General features: G+C 37.5%; 1 protein-coding gene across 1 annotated transcript in view; it reads right to left on the reverse strand.

The window, feature by feature from the left end:
- Positions 1-17,271, reverse strand: part of MDGA2 (MAM domain containing glycosylphosphatidylinositol anchor 2) — an 830,741-nt gene that overhangs the window by 262,739 nt on the left and 550,731 nt on the right. The window contains exon 6 of the mRNA XM_004270015.4: positions 5,673-5,942. Within this exon, the coding sequence (XP_004270063.2) occupies positions 5,673-5,942 (270 nt within the window). The remainder of the gene's footprint in view (positions 1-5,672; positions 5,943-17,271) is intronic.

Consider the following 17,271-nt stretch of genomic DNA (forward strand, 5'->3'; position numbering starts at 1 on the left):
TTGAAAATTCTTATAATCCTTCAATACTCTTGTGAAACCAGATAACAGAATAGACTTTTCCTGATTCACTTTTGACTGAGAACAAAATCCACAGAATTCCACAATGAGTGTAAGACAAATCTCCTTCTTATGCAGAATTTTCAAAGAAACTCCATTCTTTGATTCTTGGACTTTATAGAAATTAAGCACATAAAAAGTGGCAGAGACCAAATTTGTTTGGAAGGATATCTTTGGATAAAACTGTGAGATGAAGCTTCTTCCAGGCCCAAGGCAGCAAGAGAGCCTGTCTATTTCATCTCAGTCCTAGTGAGGGGCTTTTCATGGGACCAGCCAAACCTCTAAAATATTTTCCCTGAAATGATGCCTGACATATTTGAGAAGACCAAAACCTGTGTGACAACAGGATAGAGGTGGCTACATTGGAATCTGTGTGCTCTCACAGAATTTATTGGTAAGAGCTTCTGCTTACAGCTGTGAGTCACACACGGAAGGAGAGGTAGTATGGGCTTCTTGTCTTGGGCTCTGTTGAGTTGGCTACCTGGAGGAGACAGAGAAGCTCTCAGCAGAAAGGCGGTAGAGGTAGGGCATGAGATGCTCAGGGAATGTGACACATCAGTGGTCTTGGGAGAATCCATGACTAGAGAGTTCTCCTTGGTGCACACAGATGTGCATCTCTTCTAGGTAGAGGAATCTCTCAACAGTCCATTAATGTGCCAAGGAAGAAAAAAATATGTTTTATATAGAGAAGACCTTCCTACCCCACCCCAAGCCAGGAAGGTCAGAATCTGGCTATCAGGTCAGGGATGGGGTGGTGGAGAGGAGGGTAGAGAATAGACAAACAAACAGGAAGAAGCCAACCACACCAGCCCCTGTCCCCTTTCCCACTGCAAGTCTCCAGCCCAAAGTGGACCCAAGCGGGGCAGGGGAGAAAATTTTACATTAAATCAGGTTTGGAGTTTCATTACTAGTTTGGAACGTGTATCCAAAACACTGAACTAAATGCATGATTGTGACCTGAATGCACTGTAGGACTCTCTATTTCTAATAATGAACAAAAGAGTTATGCAGTTTGCCGACTTTTCTTCTGAAGCAGGGGAAGATTAAGCCACTGAATAAAATTTTAAAAGACCACAGGACACTAAGATACAGTAATGTCTTGGTCATGTTATGAACCATGACTGCTCAAGACAGTGGCTCATTCAATTCATGATGGAAGAGAAATGTGGGCATTTCTAATTACAGTGACTCACAACAACAGAGAACTTTAGGTGGGAAAGTTTGGAAAGCCCTGACCTCAGGCCACCCCACATGTACCTAGGAAATCAACACAGTTTTCTTATCAAATGTATTAAGCAACTGCTTCTCTCCTGACTTGAGAGAAATGTGGCTCAATCACAGCAACTTCTTAAAGGATCATAAGAAAAGGCACTGCTGCTATATTTATGAATGCCTAACAAAATTTTAAAACATATGAGATTCTTCTTCAGTTTTGGAGCTTGTTATCTACATGGAGGATTATCTACATTATTTAAAGTGTTCTCTTTTTTTTTTTTTTAAAGTTAAATGACACTTCAGAAGTGTTTCTAGAGTTTTATTCCTGTCTGCATCCTACAATCTTATTTTGTTCATGGATATTCTCAAATGGCAGTGGGAATTCTATGCACAGGATATTGTCGTGCTTGTTCAGAAAACCTGGTCTGTGGATCTTGATCTAATTACAGAAAGGAATGGGGGGAAAATGAACCTAGAGCTCTGTTTTTGCTTTATCCATGACACAGTTAATCTAAGACACTGCAGAGGTCTACAAATTCAGAAGACTTGAAAATAATTTCTTTGATATAATAAGAAGAAAACCGTTTTTCTTTAACTGAATTTCTTGGCCTTTGTGGCAGAAATCAAATGCCACATATTATTGTAGTAGTTTTGCTCCCCACAGTTTAACCTAGGACCCGTTAACCAAGGCTACTTCTATATTCAGTAAGATTACATGCAAACTCAATTTCATGAATTATGTAAATGCCACTGCTGAGAGGTTCTACTGGTAATATAATATGACTATGCAAATGTACACTTCAGATACATTTAAGGCATAAAAAAATTACAAATTGGAGAAGTACATTTTTAAGGCTCTGTTTATTTTAGGCCATTCATGTCAAAACTGAAAACTGCCTTTTGTAAGAACACAGATGAAAAGTTCTAGATGAAATGGGGAGGAGCAAATCATTTTGGGAGCATCTATTGCTGTGAACTGAGTTAATTCCTTATGGAGGGTACCTAAGCAACACCAACATTTTATGCTAGACATTTTGCCAGTTATACCGGGATTCAATATAGTTTCAGATGATCCTACGATCAAACTAGATTTAGAAAACCATAGTCATCAAAGACTGAGATGAAAACTGATTTAGAAGTTGGGTTGGTTCTGATTGTGAAGTTTTAGGAATAATTTAATCAATGGATTTTTATTTTATTTTCCTTTTTATGTATGCTAATGGGTGATATACAGTTTAAAAGAAAACCTAAGTATAACAAATCTGAAAGACTTCTTTCAATAACATTTGATCTCATAGGAAAACACTGTAGTAGCTCAAGTGGCATGATGTTTTATTTTATAATGATACGTAAAATAATGGTATATCTTGCAATTACTAAATATTGTATGGCTTACAATTTTGTAGCAGATAGTGCAGTATCCACAGAGTCTTTTTTTTTTTTAATTTTTATAAACAACAGCAATTTATTTATCACAATTCTAGAGGCTGGGAAGTCCAAGATCAAGGTGCCAGCAGGTTCAGTGTCTGGTGAAAACCCACTTCCTTGTTCATAGACTTTTTTTTGGCTATAATTTCAAATGGTGAAAGGAAAAAGGGAGATTTCTTGGGCTTCTTTTTTTTTTTTTTAAATCCGTGTGGCTTGTGGGATTTTAGTTCCCTGGATTGAACCTGGGTTGGGCCTGTTTTATAAGGATACTAATTCCATTCATGACGGCTCTACCCTCACAACCTAATCACCTCTCAAAGGTCCAACCTCCTAATACTATCACCTTGGGGATTAGGATATAAACATATGAACTTTGCGGCAGGGGACAGGAACATTCAATCTATAGCAAGGTGCTATTGGAATGTGGTGGCTAGAGGCCAGGGATGCATCTAAACATCCTACAAATGCACAGAGCAGTTCCCACAAGAAAGAATTACCATCCTAAAATGTCAGCAGTGCCAAGGTTGAGAAACCCTGGTTCAGATTTATCTGATTGTTTACTTATGATTAGGTTCACGTTTGACATTTTTTTGGTGAAAACCTACATAGGTGATATTGTGGCTTTTTAGCAAATCTCATCAGGAGGCTCTTCCTGTCAAATTGTCCCTTTTGGTGGTCCCTAAGTCTGATCATTTGGTTAGAGTAGAGACTGCTGAATCTCTCAACTGAAATGCTACCTTTCCTGCTTTGTTGTTAGTAAAAACTACAAAGGGGTAGCTTGTAGTTTGGGGAGATACTTGGAGATCTTGTGAATATTTTATTGCCTCCAAATATTTTACCCAATAATTCAGCATCCATTGATAATCCTTGCTAGAACCAACTATTACACCGGGGATTGCAGAATGGTTGTTTTCTTTTATTCTACCATTCCTTCTAGGATTTTTAGCTGGGATCCTTCTGTAAAGAAGAGCTTTTCATTTCTATTTTTCTTTTTCATTTTACTATTACTATGGACTAATGAAATTTTAATTTAACATATTATAAACCATTATCATCGTTAACGCATTTCAATGCTCAAATTGCCACTAATTTGGCCAACGGGAGTCACTTTAAGCTGTCTCCTATGTCCTTTTGACATTTCCCTTAGTCTTTGAGCTTTCCAAGATGCTTTATTATTTTTATTTTTACTTTTCATAGTTATTGACCACATTCCCCACACTGTACATCTCATACCCATGACTCATTTACTTTGCAACTGGAAGTTTGTACTTCTTAGCCTCTCTCACTTATTTCTTTCCTCCCCCACACTTTTTTTAGCCTTCTTAGTCTTCTTTGCTTTCTGGCACAAGATACGTCCCAGGCTCACCTTCTACTTTCCCAGCCCCTGCCCTGGAATCATCTATTTCTCCAAATGTTCCTTTTTTTTTTTTTCCAAGGGGGCATAGTGTTTAGAACCAAGAACTGGGTGTCAGATATGTTCATTGCTACTAGAGTATCATATCAATAGATCTCTGTCCTTCTATATTTGTATCTTCCTTCTCCCACAGTGAAAACCCTGGTTCTCAATAAAAGCAATATATATTTGTGCATTTGTTCTACCCTATAATATATATCCAAAATGGTTTGTGGATTACTCCCCAATAATGTTTTTATTAGCCCGTGGTTTATCCCTTCCTTTTGTGAAAAAATGAATACAGACAGAAGCACTTCCAGAATGGCATAATAAAGGTCTCTGAAAATCTGGTCCTCCATAAAAGCAACAAAAACACAGGCAAAAATGTCAAAAATCAACTTTTTCAGAATTCTGGAAATTAACCAAAGCCTTGATAAAATTCGAGAAGGATTTATTCAAGAAAAACAGCTAAAACTAGGTAAGAACAGAAAGCTTTCTGGCATTTTAACTTACTCTAATCTCCTCCCCTTCTCCTTAGCTTTGCAGTAGACATGAAATCAGTAGCTATGAAATCCACAGTGTCTTGATTTACACTGTAACATCTTACAATATTTTGACTAGAGTATATTTTTGGCCAAGTAGCATATTTCTGATTGTTTGGGTGGTAACAGATAACTGTGGTCACTAAAACCACCACAGTCTATGTTCACAAAATCACAAGTGTTTATCTCAATATACTCAATTATGTTTTGCTTCCATTATAATCCTTCATTAATGATAAATTTTCATTTGTCTACTGGAAGAGTCCTCTTGGGCATATGGATGTCTATTTTAACTTTAGAGGCCTTGGTGACCATCCTCCATCCCCAGCCCAGGACCACACCAGGTAAAGTGAGACATGAAGATGCATATGCTTTCCTTGCACAGTGACTTCACCTTCTCCGAAATGGAAGGTTAGCATCTCTTCCACAGGCAGCACCAGCACACTAGCTAGAACATCACTGCTGTTGACTTAGTGAACCACCTTTTATATAAATTCCTCAAATAAACTTTACCTTTTACTAACTCTGACTTTTCCATGACCTTAGCTAATCTCAGTCTGTTAAAACTCTACCCAGCCTACAAGACCTGATGCAAATGTCATTAGATATTCCCTAATAACCTCAGCCAGAAACTACTATAATTTTTATGTTTATAGCTTTTATTCATGCTTGCCAATCACTGCATCATATGGCTATAAATTGATATATATATTTTTTCACTATCTGAGAGTAGAATCCTTGAGTACAAGATAATGTTTTATAGATCTCTATGTAATCCCACAATTTAAAGCTCTGCATGTAATAGGGATTCAATAAATGTTTATTAAACATTAAATTGCTGCATTTGTTAAATCCTTAAACTAATACACAATCTATATAACAATGCATAATGCCCTATGCCACATTTGGATTTTAATCATTTTTTTTACTAAGAACATATTATAAAACTATTCCATAGTATCACTAAAAATATGTTATGAAAACTATTCAATGAAAATATAGAAATTTATGCTGTAACATTCTCTATGCAAACTTACCTCTCACAATGATGTTGGTAGACTTTTTTGCAGGGTTTCCCACATTATTATTGGCAATGCAGCTGTAAGTACCAGCATCTTCTGAGGTGATGGCAGGTATGGTTAAAGTTCCTCCAGTCAAAACAGTCTTTTCAGGCAGAGTCCCAAAGGACCTGACCCAAGTGAGAGAGGGTACAGGCTCTCCTCCTGTCGTAACACATACTAATGTTATGGCCTCTCCAGGATTTACAACTATAGGGTCATCCACCAAGAGTTTAATTGAAGGAGATGCTAAAAGACATAAACAAAAGAACATGCACCTATTTAGATCTACTACAACTAGAGTAACAGTATGCTTTATATTTCCTCAAACAATTAAAATGAAACATTGTTCTCTTGTGTCAAAATCTTACTGTACTAATCAAGTTTAAATCATGTAGAATGGTTACTCATTTTAATTACATGTTATAAACCCATGGAATTGTTTTAAGATCTTACACATGGAGAAGGGAATTAAAAAGTTTATGTATTCTTGGATTATTCTTCCAAAATTAGAATGACAAGACAGATTAAAGTTTTAAGACAAAAATCCCTTTCTCTTTTAATGCTGATAATCTCTTTTGTCCCTCCAGGTATAAATATTGCAGCTGTTTAGTCCTTGTATTTTCATGGTGAAGATTGTCATTTATTTAATTTTTGGATCATTCTGAGGTGAAATGATACATATTTTGCAACCTGAACACAACCAAGTAAGATAAAAGATCACTGGAGGTTTTTACTAAGCAGTGGGCCTGGTTTTTCATCTTGAAAGGAATAACAAAATCATGTAATTTAAAGCAGCCCCCATATTTCCTCTCTAACCTCTCTATTCAGAAAGTTTAGGCAATGAGTTTTCATAACCACTGCTTTAAAACTTAGAAACAAATAAACCACTGTTCAAACACAGTCACCGAACTATGACGGCCACCACTCCAATGTTTGGGTTATAATAATCTCCCCAGTGAAAATAAGTTGTTTGCAACTTTTCAGATAAAAAAAAAAATTGTAGATAAATATCCATTCAATAAAAAATGCTGTATTACAGACTTTTCATCAAACACTCAAAGTAGAAACTGCACAAAAACTCTGTTCACATACAGAACTTTTTTTTCTGCTTATACCACAGTGCCAGCCTATATAATGCATTCCTAAATAAAAACAGAGGGAATGCATTAGGCCAATGTTTGAGTTCACACATTCAGAAATATTTGATGCAAAAGTTAAAACTGAAATCTATCCATATTGGGAACACAAAGTGTTCAATTGTACTGTGCAATTTTTTTAGATATTAATTTCAGCTTAGAGTTGGAGAGTGCTTTTCTCAGAATAGAAGGTAAACTCCTTGTGTGATTCAATATTGTCTGCCTTGTTTGGATACAATGGAATACTACTCAACCATAAAAAGATGAAAACTTGCCTTTTGGGACATGGATGGACCTTGAGAGTATTATGTAAGTGATGCTAAGTGAGATAAGTCAGAAAGACAAATACCATATGATCTCACTCATACTTGGAATATAAAAAACAAACAAAACCCCAAAATATATGTACAAACCAAATGAAACAAAAACAAACATGTAGATACAGAGAACAGAGTAGTGGTTACCAGAGGGAAAGGAGCAGGGGGAGGGTGAAATGAGTAAAGGGGATCAACTTTATGGTAACTGATGAAAACTAAATTTTTGACGGTGACCATGCTGTAGGGTACAAAGAAGTAGAAATATAATGTTGTACACATGAAACTTATATAATATTATTAGTCAATGTTGCCTCAATAAAAAATAAATTTGAAAAGACACCAGAGGAGAGCAAGAAGACAACTCCATATTATAATTATGGTTCTGTGGAATAGGTATGGAATGCCTGGAGGACCTTTTTAAACATCATTGTTGCATGCTGGCCCTTCTAACGTCATCTTAAGAGACACAGAAGTTTCCAAAGTATCTTAATTGCCCTTGTGAGATGTTGACTTGAAATTATAAATATCTATGATAAACCTGTTGGGGAATTCACAAAATGAAAATAAGAGGCAAAAGGCATTGCAATTTGGTAGAAAAGAAAGCATCTCAAAGAGTTATTTAATATTGTTAAACTGATAAAAAAGAAACTACTAATTAAATATTTTTAAAAGATATTATACTTAATTATTGACATAGCATTATGAAAAAGTAAAAGAAATCTCTATAGCTTAGTGTGAGGTAAATAATATAATCTTACAAAGCTATTTAGTTAAAATACAATTGTAGACAGCCCAACAGTTATATTAGTAAAACTCATTTGTTTTACATCGTGTTTTAGTAAAATTAAAAGTCCCAAGGCCTAAGGGCCATTAATAGTATATGTTTAGATTATGGAAACACACAATGGTGACATTAAGAAATATTTGTCCCTGAAATTGACTTGTATAAGGATGAGTTGTTTTTCTATTAGATAGACAATATAAAGAAAAAGGTTCAAGAGAATTTCAAAGCTCATAAAATAATATATAAATAACAAGAGACCACTGTTTTACCTATAGTGCATTGCAGAAGTGTATTCACAATCTTATTAAAAATTCTCTTTTCCAAATCTAAATTGAAAACAGCGTACTGTCCAACTTAGTTTTATTAAAGATGGCATTATTTCTCTGACAATCCCTGATGTTAAAAATATCCCACAAAGACCCCCAAAATGGGCTAATGCTTTCAAGACTTTAAGAATGCTCATACATATTTTAGTAACAAAATTTTACAGCTTTAAATTCTAAAGAGATAAAGGTGAAATTGTCATTTTGTTCTAGCATCTTACGTTTGATTCTGTAAATATCAGCTTTTTTAAACTATGAGGCTACGTTTAAGAACCACAGGGTCATTGGATTCATCAAGCTTAAGTGTAAATCATGCCATAGAGAAAAAAAATTAAAGTAGGAAAAACATAAAAAAAATTTTTTGTGTATTATTAAAAATATTTTAAGAGATTTCATCCTGGGCTAGTTAAGTCCCTTGCTATAAGCTTCCATAGCCCCCTTATTTTCCCTTTCATATCACATCTTATAACATTAGCCAGGCTTCCACTATGGCTCTTCAGAAAGAAGCATCATGACTGCGTTCTCTGAAATATGGCCTGATAGTTGAATGGTAAGAGCACAAATTCTGGAGAACAATACCTGGGTTCTTGATTCTGCTATTATTTAATAACTGTGTGCACTTGGGCTAGTTCTTCTACTCCTGAGTGCCTCAGTTTTCCACTGTTGAAATGGAGGAAAATAATTACCTGTCTTACAGAGGTGAGACGATTTAACACGTGTTAAGTGCTTACAATAGTACCTAGTACAAAACATGCACAGAAAAAGCATTTTATTTTGTCATTATTTTCATTACCACGCCTATAGCCTCGTCCTGTGCTTGTACAGTTACTGTGCTTAATAAATATTGGTAAGGCAAATCAATAAGTGGGCAAATGAATAAATGAATGACTAGTGTAAAAAATGTAGTCACTAAACGATGTAATTTTTATATTTCACTCTGATGCATTTGACAGAGATATTTTAAAACCATTTTGACTTTTGGAGGTCCTACGCCATATCACAAAAAACATATTTAAATATACCCATACATTTTGAGGACACATAAAAAAATTTATTAATTTTGTTTTATTGATATATTTTAATTTATAAGTTGAAACTATTGTTTTTCAAGATTAATTTTAGTAGTGCCTTTAAAATCTTATAGGCAGGGAAACCTTCAAGATGGCACAAGAGTAAGACGTGGAGATCATCTTCTTCCCCACAAATACATCAGAAATACATCTACATGGGGAACAACTCCTACAGAACACCTACTGAATGCTGGCAAAAGACCTCAGACCTCCCAAAAAGGACGAAGCTCCCCACATACCTGGGTAGGGCAAAAGAAAAAAGAGACAAAAGAAGAGGGATGGGACCTGCACCAGTGGGAGGGAGCTGTGAAGGAGGAAAAGTTTCCACACAGTACGAAGCCCCTCCACTGGCAGAGACGGTGGGTGGTTGGGGGGAAGCTTTGGAGCCACGGAGGAGAGCACAGCAACAGGGGTGCAAAGGGCAAAGCGGAGAGATGCTTGCACAGAGGATCAGTGCCGACCAGCACTCACCAGCCCGAGAGGCTTGTCTGCTCATCCCGGCCAGGACAGGTGGGGGCTGGGAGCTGAGGCTCGGGTTCTGGAGGTCAGATCCCAGGGAGAGGACTGGGGCTGGCTGCGTGAACACAGCCTGAACGGGACTAGTGCGCCACAGCCAGCCGGGAGGGAGTTCGGGAAAACACCTGGACCTGCCTAAGAGGCAAGGGACCATTGTTTCCGGGTACGCAAGAAGAGGGGATTCAGAGCACAGCCTAAATGAGGTCCAGAGACGGGCGCGAGCACAGCTATCAGTGCAGACAGCAGAGACAGGCATGAAACGCTAAGGCTGCTGCTGCAGCCACCAAGAAGCCCGTGTGCGAGCACAGGTCACTATCCACACCTCCCCTCCCGGGAGACTGTGCAGCCCGCCACTGCCAGGGTCCCGTGATCCAGGGACAACTTCCCCGGGAGAACACATGGCACACCTCAGGTTGTTGCCACATCACGCCGGCCTGCTGCAGGCTCGACCCGCACTCCGTGCCCCTCCCTCCCCCCGGCCTGAGTGAGCCAGAGCCCCCGAATCAGCTGCTCCTTTAACCCCCTCCTGTCTGGGCGGGAAACAGACGCCCTCAGGAGACCTACGTGCAGAGGCGGGTCCAAATCCAAAGCTGAATCCCAGGAGCTGTGCCAACAAAGAAGAGAAAGGGAAATTTCTACCAGCAGCCTCAGGAGCAGGGGATTAAATCTCCACAATCAACTTCATGTACCCTGCATCGGTGGAACACGTGAATAGACAACAAATTATCCCAAATTGAGGCAGTGACATTCGGAGCAACAATATATATATTTTCCTTTGTTTCTTTTTGTGAGTGTGTATGTGTATGCTTCTGTGTGTGATTTTGTCTGTATAGCTTTGCTGTTACCATTTGTCCTAGGGTTCTGACTGACCTTTTTTTTTTTTTTAAGTATAGTTTTTAGCGATTGTTATCACTGGTGGATTTGATTTTTGGTTTGGTTGCTCTCTTCTTTCTTTCTTTTTTTAAAATTACTTTTTAGTTTTTAATAATTATTTTTTATTTTAATAACTTTATTTTATTTATTTATTTATTTTTTTGTTTCTGTTTCTTTTTTTCTCCCTTTTATTCTGAGCCGTGTGGATGACAGGGTCTTGGTGCTCTGGCCGGGTGTCAGTCCTGTGCCTCTGAGGTGGGACAGCCGAGTTCAGGACATCGGTCCACCAGAGACCTCCCAGCTCCACATAATATCAAACAGCAAAAATCTCCCAGAGATCTCCATCTCAACACCAGCACCCAGCTTCACTCAACGACCAGCAGGCTACAGTGCTGGACACCGTATGCCAAACAACTAGCAAGACAGGAACACAAACCCACCCATTAGCAGAGAGGCTGCCTAAAATCATAATAAGGTCACAGACACAAGAAAACAAACCATTGGACATGGACCTGGCCACCAGAAAGAAAAGATCCAGCCTCATCCACCAGAACACAGGCGCTAGTCCCCTCCATCAGGAAACCTACACAACGAAATGAACCAACCTTAGCCACTAGGGGCAGACATCAAAAACAACAGGAACTATGAAACCACAGCCTGCAAAAAGAAGACCCAAACACAGTAAGTTAAGCAGAATGAGAAGACAGAGAAGCACACAGCACATGAAGGAGCAAGGTAAAAACCCACCAGACCAAACAACTGAAGGGGAACTAGGCAGTCTACCTGAAAAAGAATTCAGAGTAATGATAGTAAAGATGATCCAAAATTGTGGAAATAGAATGGAGAAAAAACAAGAAACGTTTAACAAGGACCTAGAAGAGCTAAAGGGCAAACAAACAATGATGAACAACACAATAAGCTAAATTAAAAATTCTCTAGAAGAAATCAATAGCAGAATACCTGAGGCAGAAGAACGGATAAGTGACCTGGAAGATAAAATAGTGGAAATAACTACTGCAGAGAGAATAAAGAAAAAAGAATGAAAAGAATTGAGGACAGTCTCAGAGACCCCTGGGGTAACATTAAATGCACCAACATTCGAATTATAGGGGTCCCAGAAGAAGAAGAGAAAAAGAAAGGGACTGAGAAAATATTTGAAGAGATTATAGCTGAAAACTTCCCTAATATGGGAAAGGAAATAGTTAATCAAGTCCAGGAAGCGCAGAGAGTCACATACAGGATAAATTCAAGGAGAAACACACCAAGACTCATATTAATCAAACTATCAAAAATTAAATACAAAGAAAAAATATTAAAAGCAGAAAGGGAAAAACAACAAATAACATATTAGGGATTCCCCATAAGTTTAACAGCTGATCTTTCAGTAGAAACTCTGCAAGCCAGAAGGGAGTGGTAGGACATAATTAAAGTGATGAAGGAGAAAAATCTACAACCAAGATTACTCTACCCAGCAAGGATCTCAGCCAGATTTGATGGAGAAATTAAAACCTTTACAGACAAGCAAAACCTAAGAGAATTCAGCACCACCAAACCAGCTTTACAACAAATGCTAAAGGGACTTCTCTAGGCAGGAAACACAAGAGAAGGAAAACACCTACAATAACAAACCCAAAACAATTAAGAAAATGGGAATAGGAACATACATATCAATAACTACCTTAAACGTAAATGGATTAAATGCTCCAACCAAAAGACACAGACTGGCTGAATGGATCCAAACACAAGACCTGTATATATGCTGTCTACAAGAGACCACTTCAGACCTAGGGACACATACAGACTGAAAGTGAGGGGATGGAAAAAGATATTCCATGCAAATGGAAATCAAAAGAAAGCTGGAGTAGCAATTCTCGTATCAGACAAAATAGACTTTAAAACAAAGACTATTACAGGAGACAAAGAAGGACACTACATAATGATCAAGGGATCAATCCAAGGAGAAGATATAACAATTGTAAGTATTTATGCACCCAACTTAGAGTACCTCAGTACATAAGGCAAATGCTAACAGCCATAAAAGGGGAAATTGACAGCAACACAATCATAGTAGGGGACGGTAACACCCCACTTTCACCATGGAAAGATCATCCAACTGAAAATAAATAAGGAAACACAAGCTTTAAATGATATATTAAACAAGATGGACTTAAGTGATATTTATAGGACAGTCCATCCACAAACAACAGAATACATTTTCTTCTCAAGTGCCCATGGAACATTCTCCAGGATAGATCGTATCTTGGGCCACAAATCAAGCCTTGGTAAATTTAAGAAAATTGAAATCATATCAAGTATCTTTTCTGATCACAATGCTCTGAGACTAGATATCAATTACAGGAAAAAAACCTATAAAAAATACAAACACAGGGGGGCTAAACAATACACTAATTAATAACCAGGAGATCAGGGAAGAAATCAATGAGGAAATCAAAAAATACCTAGAAACAAATGACAATGAAAACATGATAACCCAAAACCTATGGGATGCAGCAAAAGCAGTTCCAAGAGGGAAGTTTATAGCAATACAATCTTACCTCAAGAAACAAGAAACATATCAAATAAACAACCTAACCATACACCTAAAGCAATTAGAAAAAGAAGAACAAAAAACCCCCAAGTTAGCAGAAGGAATGAAATCATAAAGATCAGATCAGAAAGAAATGAAGGAAACAATAGCAAAGATCAATAAAACTAAAAGCTGGTTCTTTAAGAAGATAAACAAAATTGATAATACATTAGCCAGACTCATCAACAAAAAAAAGGAGGAAGACTCAAATCAATAGAATTAGAAATCAAAAAGGAGAGTTGACAACTGACACTGCAGAAATACAAAGGATCATGAGAGATTACTACAGCAACTGTATGCCAGTAAAATGGACAACTTGGAAGAAATGGACTAATTCTTAGAAAAGCACAAAGTTCCAATACTGAACCAGGAAGAAACAGAAAATACAAACAGACCAATCACAAGCACTGAAATTGAGACTGTGATTAAAAATCTTCCAACAAACAAAAGCCCAGGACCAGATGGCTTCACAGGCAAACTCTATCAAACATTTATAGAATAGCTAACACCTATCCTTCTGAAACTCTTCCAAAATATATCAGAGGGAGGAACACCTCCAAACTCATTCTATGAGACCAGTATCACCCTGTTACCAAAACCAGACAAAGATGTCACAAAGAACGAAAACTACAGGCCAATATCATGATGAACATAGAGGCAAAATCCTCAACAAAATACTAGCAAACAGAATCCAACAGCACATTAAAAGGATTATACATCATGATCAAGTGGGGTTTATTCCAGGAATGCAAAGTTTCTTCAGTATATGCAAATTTATCAATGTGATACAGCATATTAACAAATTGAAGGAGAAAAACCATATAATCATCTCAATAGATGCAGAAAAAGCTTTCAACAAAATTCAACACTGATTTATCATAAAAACCCTCCAGAAAGTAGGCACAGAGGGAACTTACCTCAACACAGTAAAGGCCATATATGACAAACCCACAGCCAACATCATCCTCAATGTGAAAAACTGAAACCATTTCCACTAAGATCAGGAACAAGACAAGGTTGCCCACTCTCACCACTATTATTCAACATTGTTTTGGAAGTTTTAGCCACAGAAATCAGAGAAGAAAGAGAAATAAAAGGAATCCAAACTGGAAAAGAAGAAGTAAAGCTGTCACTGTTTGCACATGACATGATCCTATACATAGAGAATCCCAAAGATGGTACCAGAAAACTACTAGAGCTAATCAGTGAATTTCATAAAGTGGCAGCATACAAAATTAATGCGCAGAAATCTCTTGCATTCCTATACACTAAAGATGAAAAATCTGAAAGAGAAATTAAGGAAACACTCCCATTTACCATTACAACAAAAAGAATAAAATACCTTGGAATAAACCTACCTAAGGAGACAAAAGAGCTGTATGCAGAAAACTATAAGACACTGATGAAAGAAATTAAAGATGATACAAATAGATGGAGAGATATACCATGTTCTTGGATTGGAAGAATCAACATGGTGAAAATGACTATGCTACTCATAGGAATCTACAGATTCAAAGTAATCCCTATCAAAGTATCACGGACATTTTTCACAGAACTAGAACAAAAAATTTCACAATTTGTATGGAAACACAAAAGACCCCGAATAGGCAAAGCAATCTTGAGAACAAAACACGGAGCTGGAGCAATCAGGCTCCCTGACTTCAGACTATACTATAAAACTACAGTAATTAACACAGTATGGTACTGGCACAAAAATAGAAATATAGATCAGTGGAACAGGATAGAATTCCTAGAGATAAACCCACGCACATATCGTCACCTTATTTTTTATAAAGGAGGCAAGAATAAACAATGGAGAAAAGGTAGCCTCTTCAATAAGTGGTGCTGGGAAAACTGCACAGCTAAATGTAAAAGAATGAAATTAGAACACTCCTGAACTCTATACACAAAAATAAACTCAAAATCGATTAAAGACCTAAATGTAATGCCAGACACTCTAAAACTCTTAGAGGAAAACATGGGCAGAACACTCTATGACATAAATCACAGCAAGATCCTTTTTGACCCACCTCCTAGAGAAATGGAAATAAAAACAAAAATAAACAAATGGGACCCAACTAAACTCAAAAGCTTCTGTACAGCAAAGGAAACCATAAACAAGATGAAAAGACAACCCTCAGAATGGGAGAAAATATGTGCAAATGAAGCAACTGACGAAGGATTAATCTCCAAAATTTACAAGCAGCTAGTGCAGCTCAGTATCAAAAAAACAAACGACCCAATCCAAAAATGGGCAGAAGACCTAAATAAACATTTCTCCAATGAAGATAAACAGATTGCCAACAAACACATGAAGGAATGCTAAACATCATTTATCATTAGAGAAATGCAAATCAAAACTACAATGAGGTATCACCTCACACCAGTTAGAATGGCCATCATCAAAAAATCTCCAAACAATAAATGCTGGAGAGGGTGTGGGAAAAGGGAACCCTTTTGCACTGTTGGTGGGAATGTAAATTGATTAAAAACCTAAAAGTAGAACTACCATATGACCCAGCAATCCCACCCTTGGGCATATACCCTGAGAAAACCATAATTCAAAAAGAGTCATGTACCACAATGTTCATTGCAGCTCTATTTATTATAGCCAGGACATGGAAACAACCTAAGTGGCCATCAGTAGATGAATGGGTAAAGAAGATGTGGCACATATATACAATGGGATATTACTCAGCCATAAAAAGAAAGGAAATGGAGTTATTTGTAGTGAGGTGGTTGGACCTAGAGTTTGTCATAGAGAGTGAAGTAAATCAGAAAGAGAAAAGCAAAAACTGTATGCTAACAAATATATATGGTATCTTAAAAAAAAAAAAAGGTCATGAGGAACCTAGGGGCAGGACAGAACCTACTAGAGAATGGACTTGAGGACACACGGAAGATGAAGTTTAAGCTGGGACAAAGCGAGAGAGTGGCATGGACATCTATACACTACCAAATGTAAAACAGATAGCTAGTGAAAAGCAGCCACATAGCACAGGGAGATCAGCTCGGTGCTTTGTGACCACCTAGAGGGGTGGGATAGGGAGGGTGGGAGGGAGGGAGATGCAAGAGGGAAGAGATATGGGGATATATGTATATGTATAGCTGACTCACTTTGTTATAAAGCAGAAACTAACACATCATTGTAAAGCAATTATACTCAAATAAAGGTATTAAAAAAATAGATAAATCAGACAGAGAGAGACAAAAAAAAAAGCTCATAGGCAAAAGTGAAGTGCAAGTGAATGCTAGTTTTTTATAGTGCTCTTAAACTCTCCAACACCACCCTGAGTCCATGCATTATGTTTCTTTTCCTGCACTTATATAGGTAATTAGGAAATTAAGAAAGATTAATCTCATTGCAGTAAATCATGTATGTGGTTGAGTGTTTATTAAATATCTATTGCATGTTTTGGTTCAATTATCCCATCACTACGTAAGAATAAACATGTAAAGCCATCGGGATCATCAGCTTCCTTATAACCATGAGACAAGAGCATTGTTCTAAAACATACTGCAGGATCTAGATAGCCAGTCATTCTTCACAGCAACACATCAGAGACAGATTACTATTTGAAGCTCATTTTAAGTAATAAAGAAATAAAACAGAGAAGTTGAAAAGGGACAAGAGAAACACTGAGTGGACAGTATGTTAATTTTTATTTGGGATGCTCATCGAACCAAAGTAAAAAGTAGAAAAAGGTGAAATACATAAAGTAAAAAAGTAAATCTATCAAGTGAAGCATCTATAGTATATTTTATTTATTTATTCATTTATTTTTGCAGTACGCGGGCCTCTCACTGTTGTGGCCTCTCCCGTTGGGGAGCACAGGCTCCGGATGTGCAGGCTCAGCGGCCATGGCTCACGGGCCCAGCCGCTCCGCGGCATGTGGGATCTTCCCAGACTGGAGCACGAACCCGTGTCCCCTGCATTGGCAGGCGGACTCTCAACCACTGTGCCACCAG

The sequence above is a fragment of the Orcinus orca genome, chromosome 2 (genome assembly GCF_937001465.1).
Source record: "Orcinus orca chromosome 2, mOrcOrc1.1, whole genome shotgun sequence".
NCBI classification, from domain to species: Eukaryota; Metazoa; Chordata; class Mammalia; order Artiodactyla; family Delphinidae; genus Orcinus; species Orcinus orca.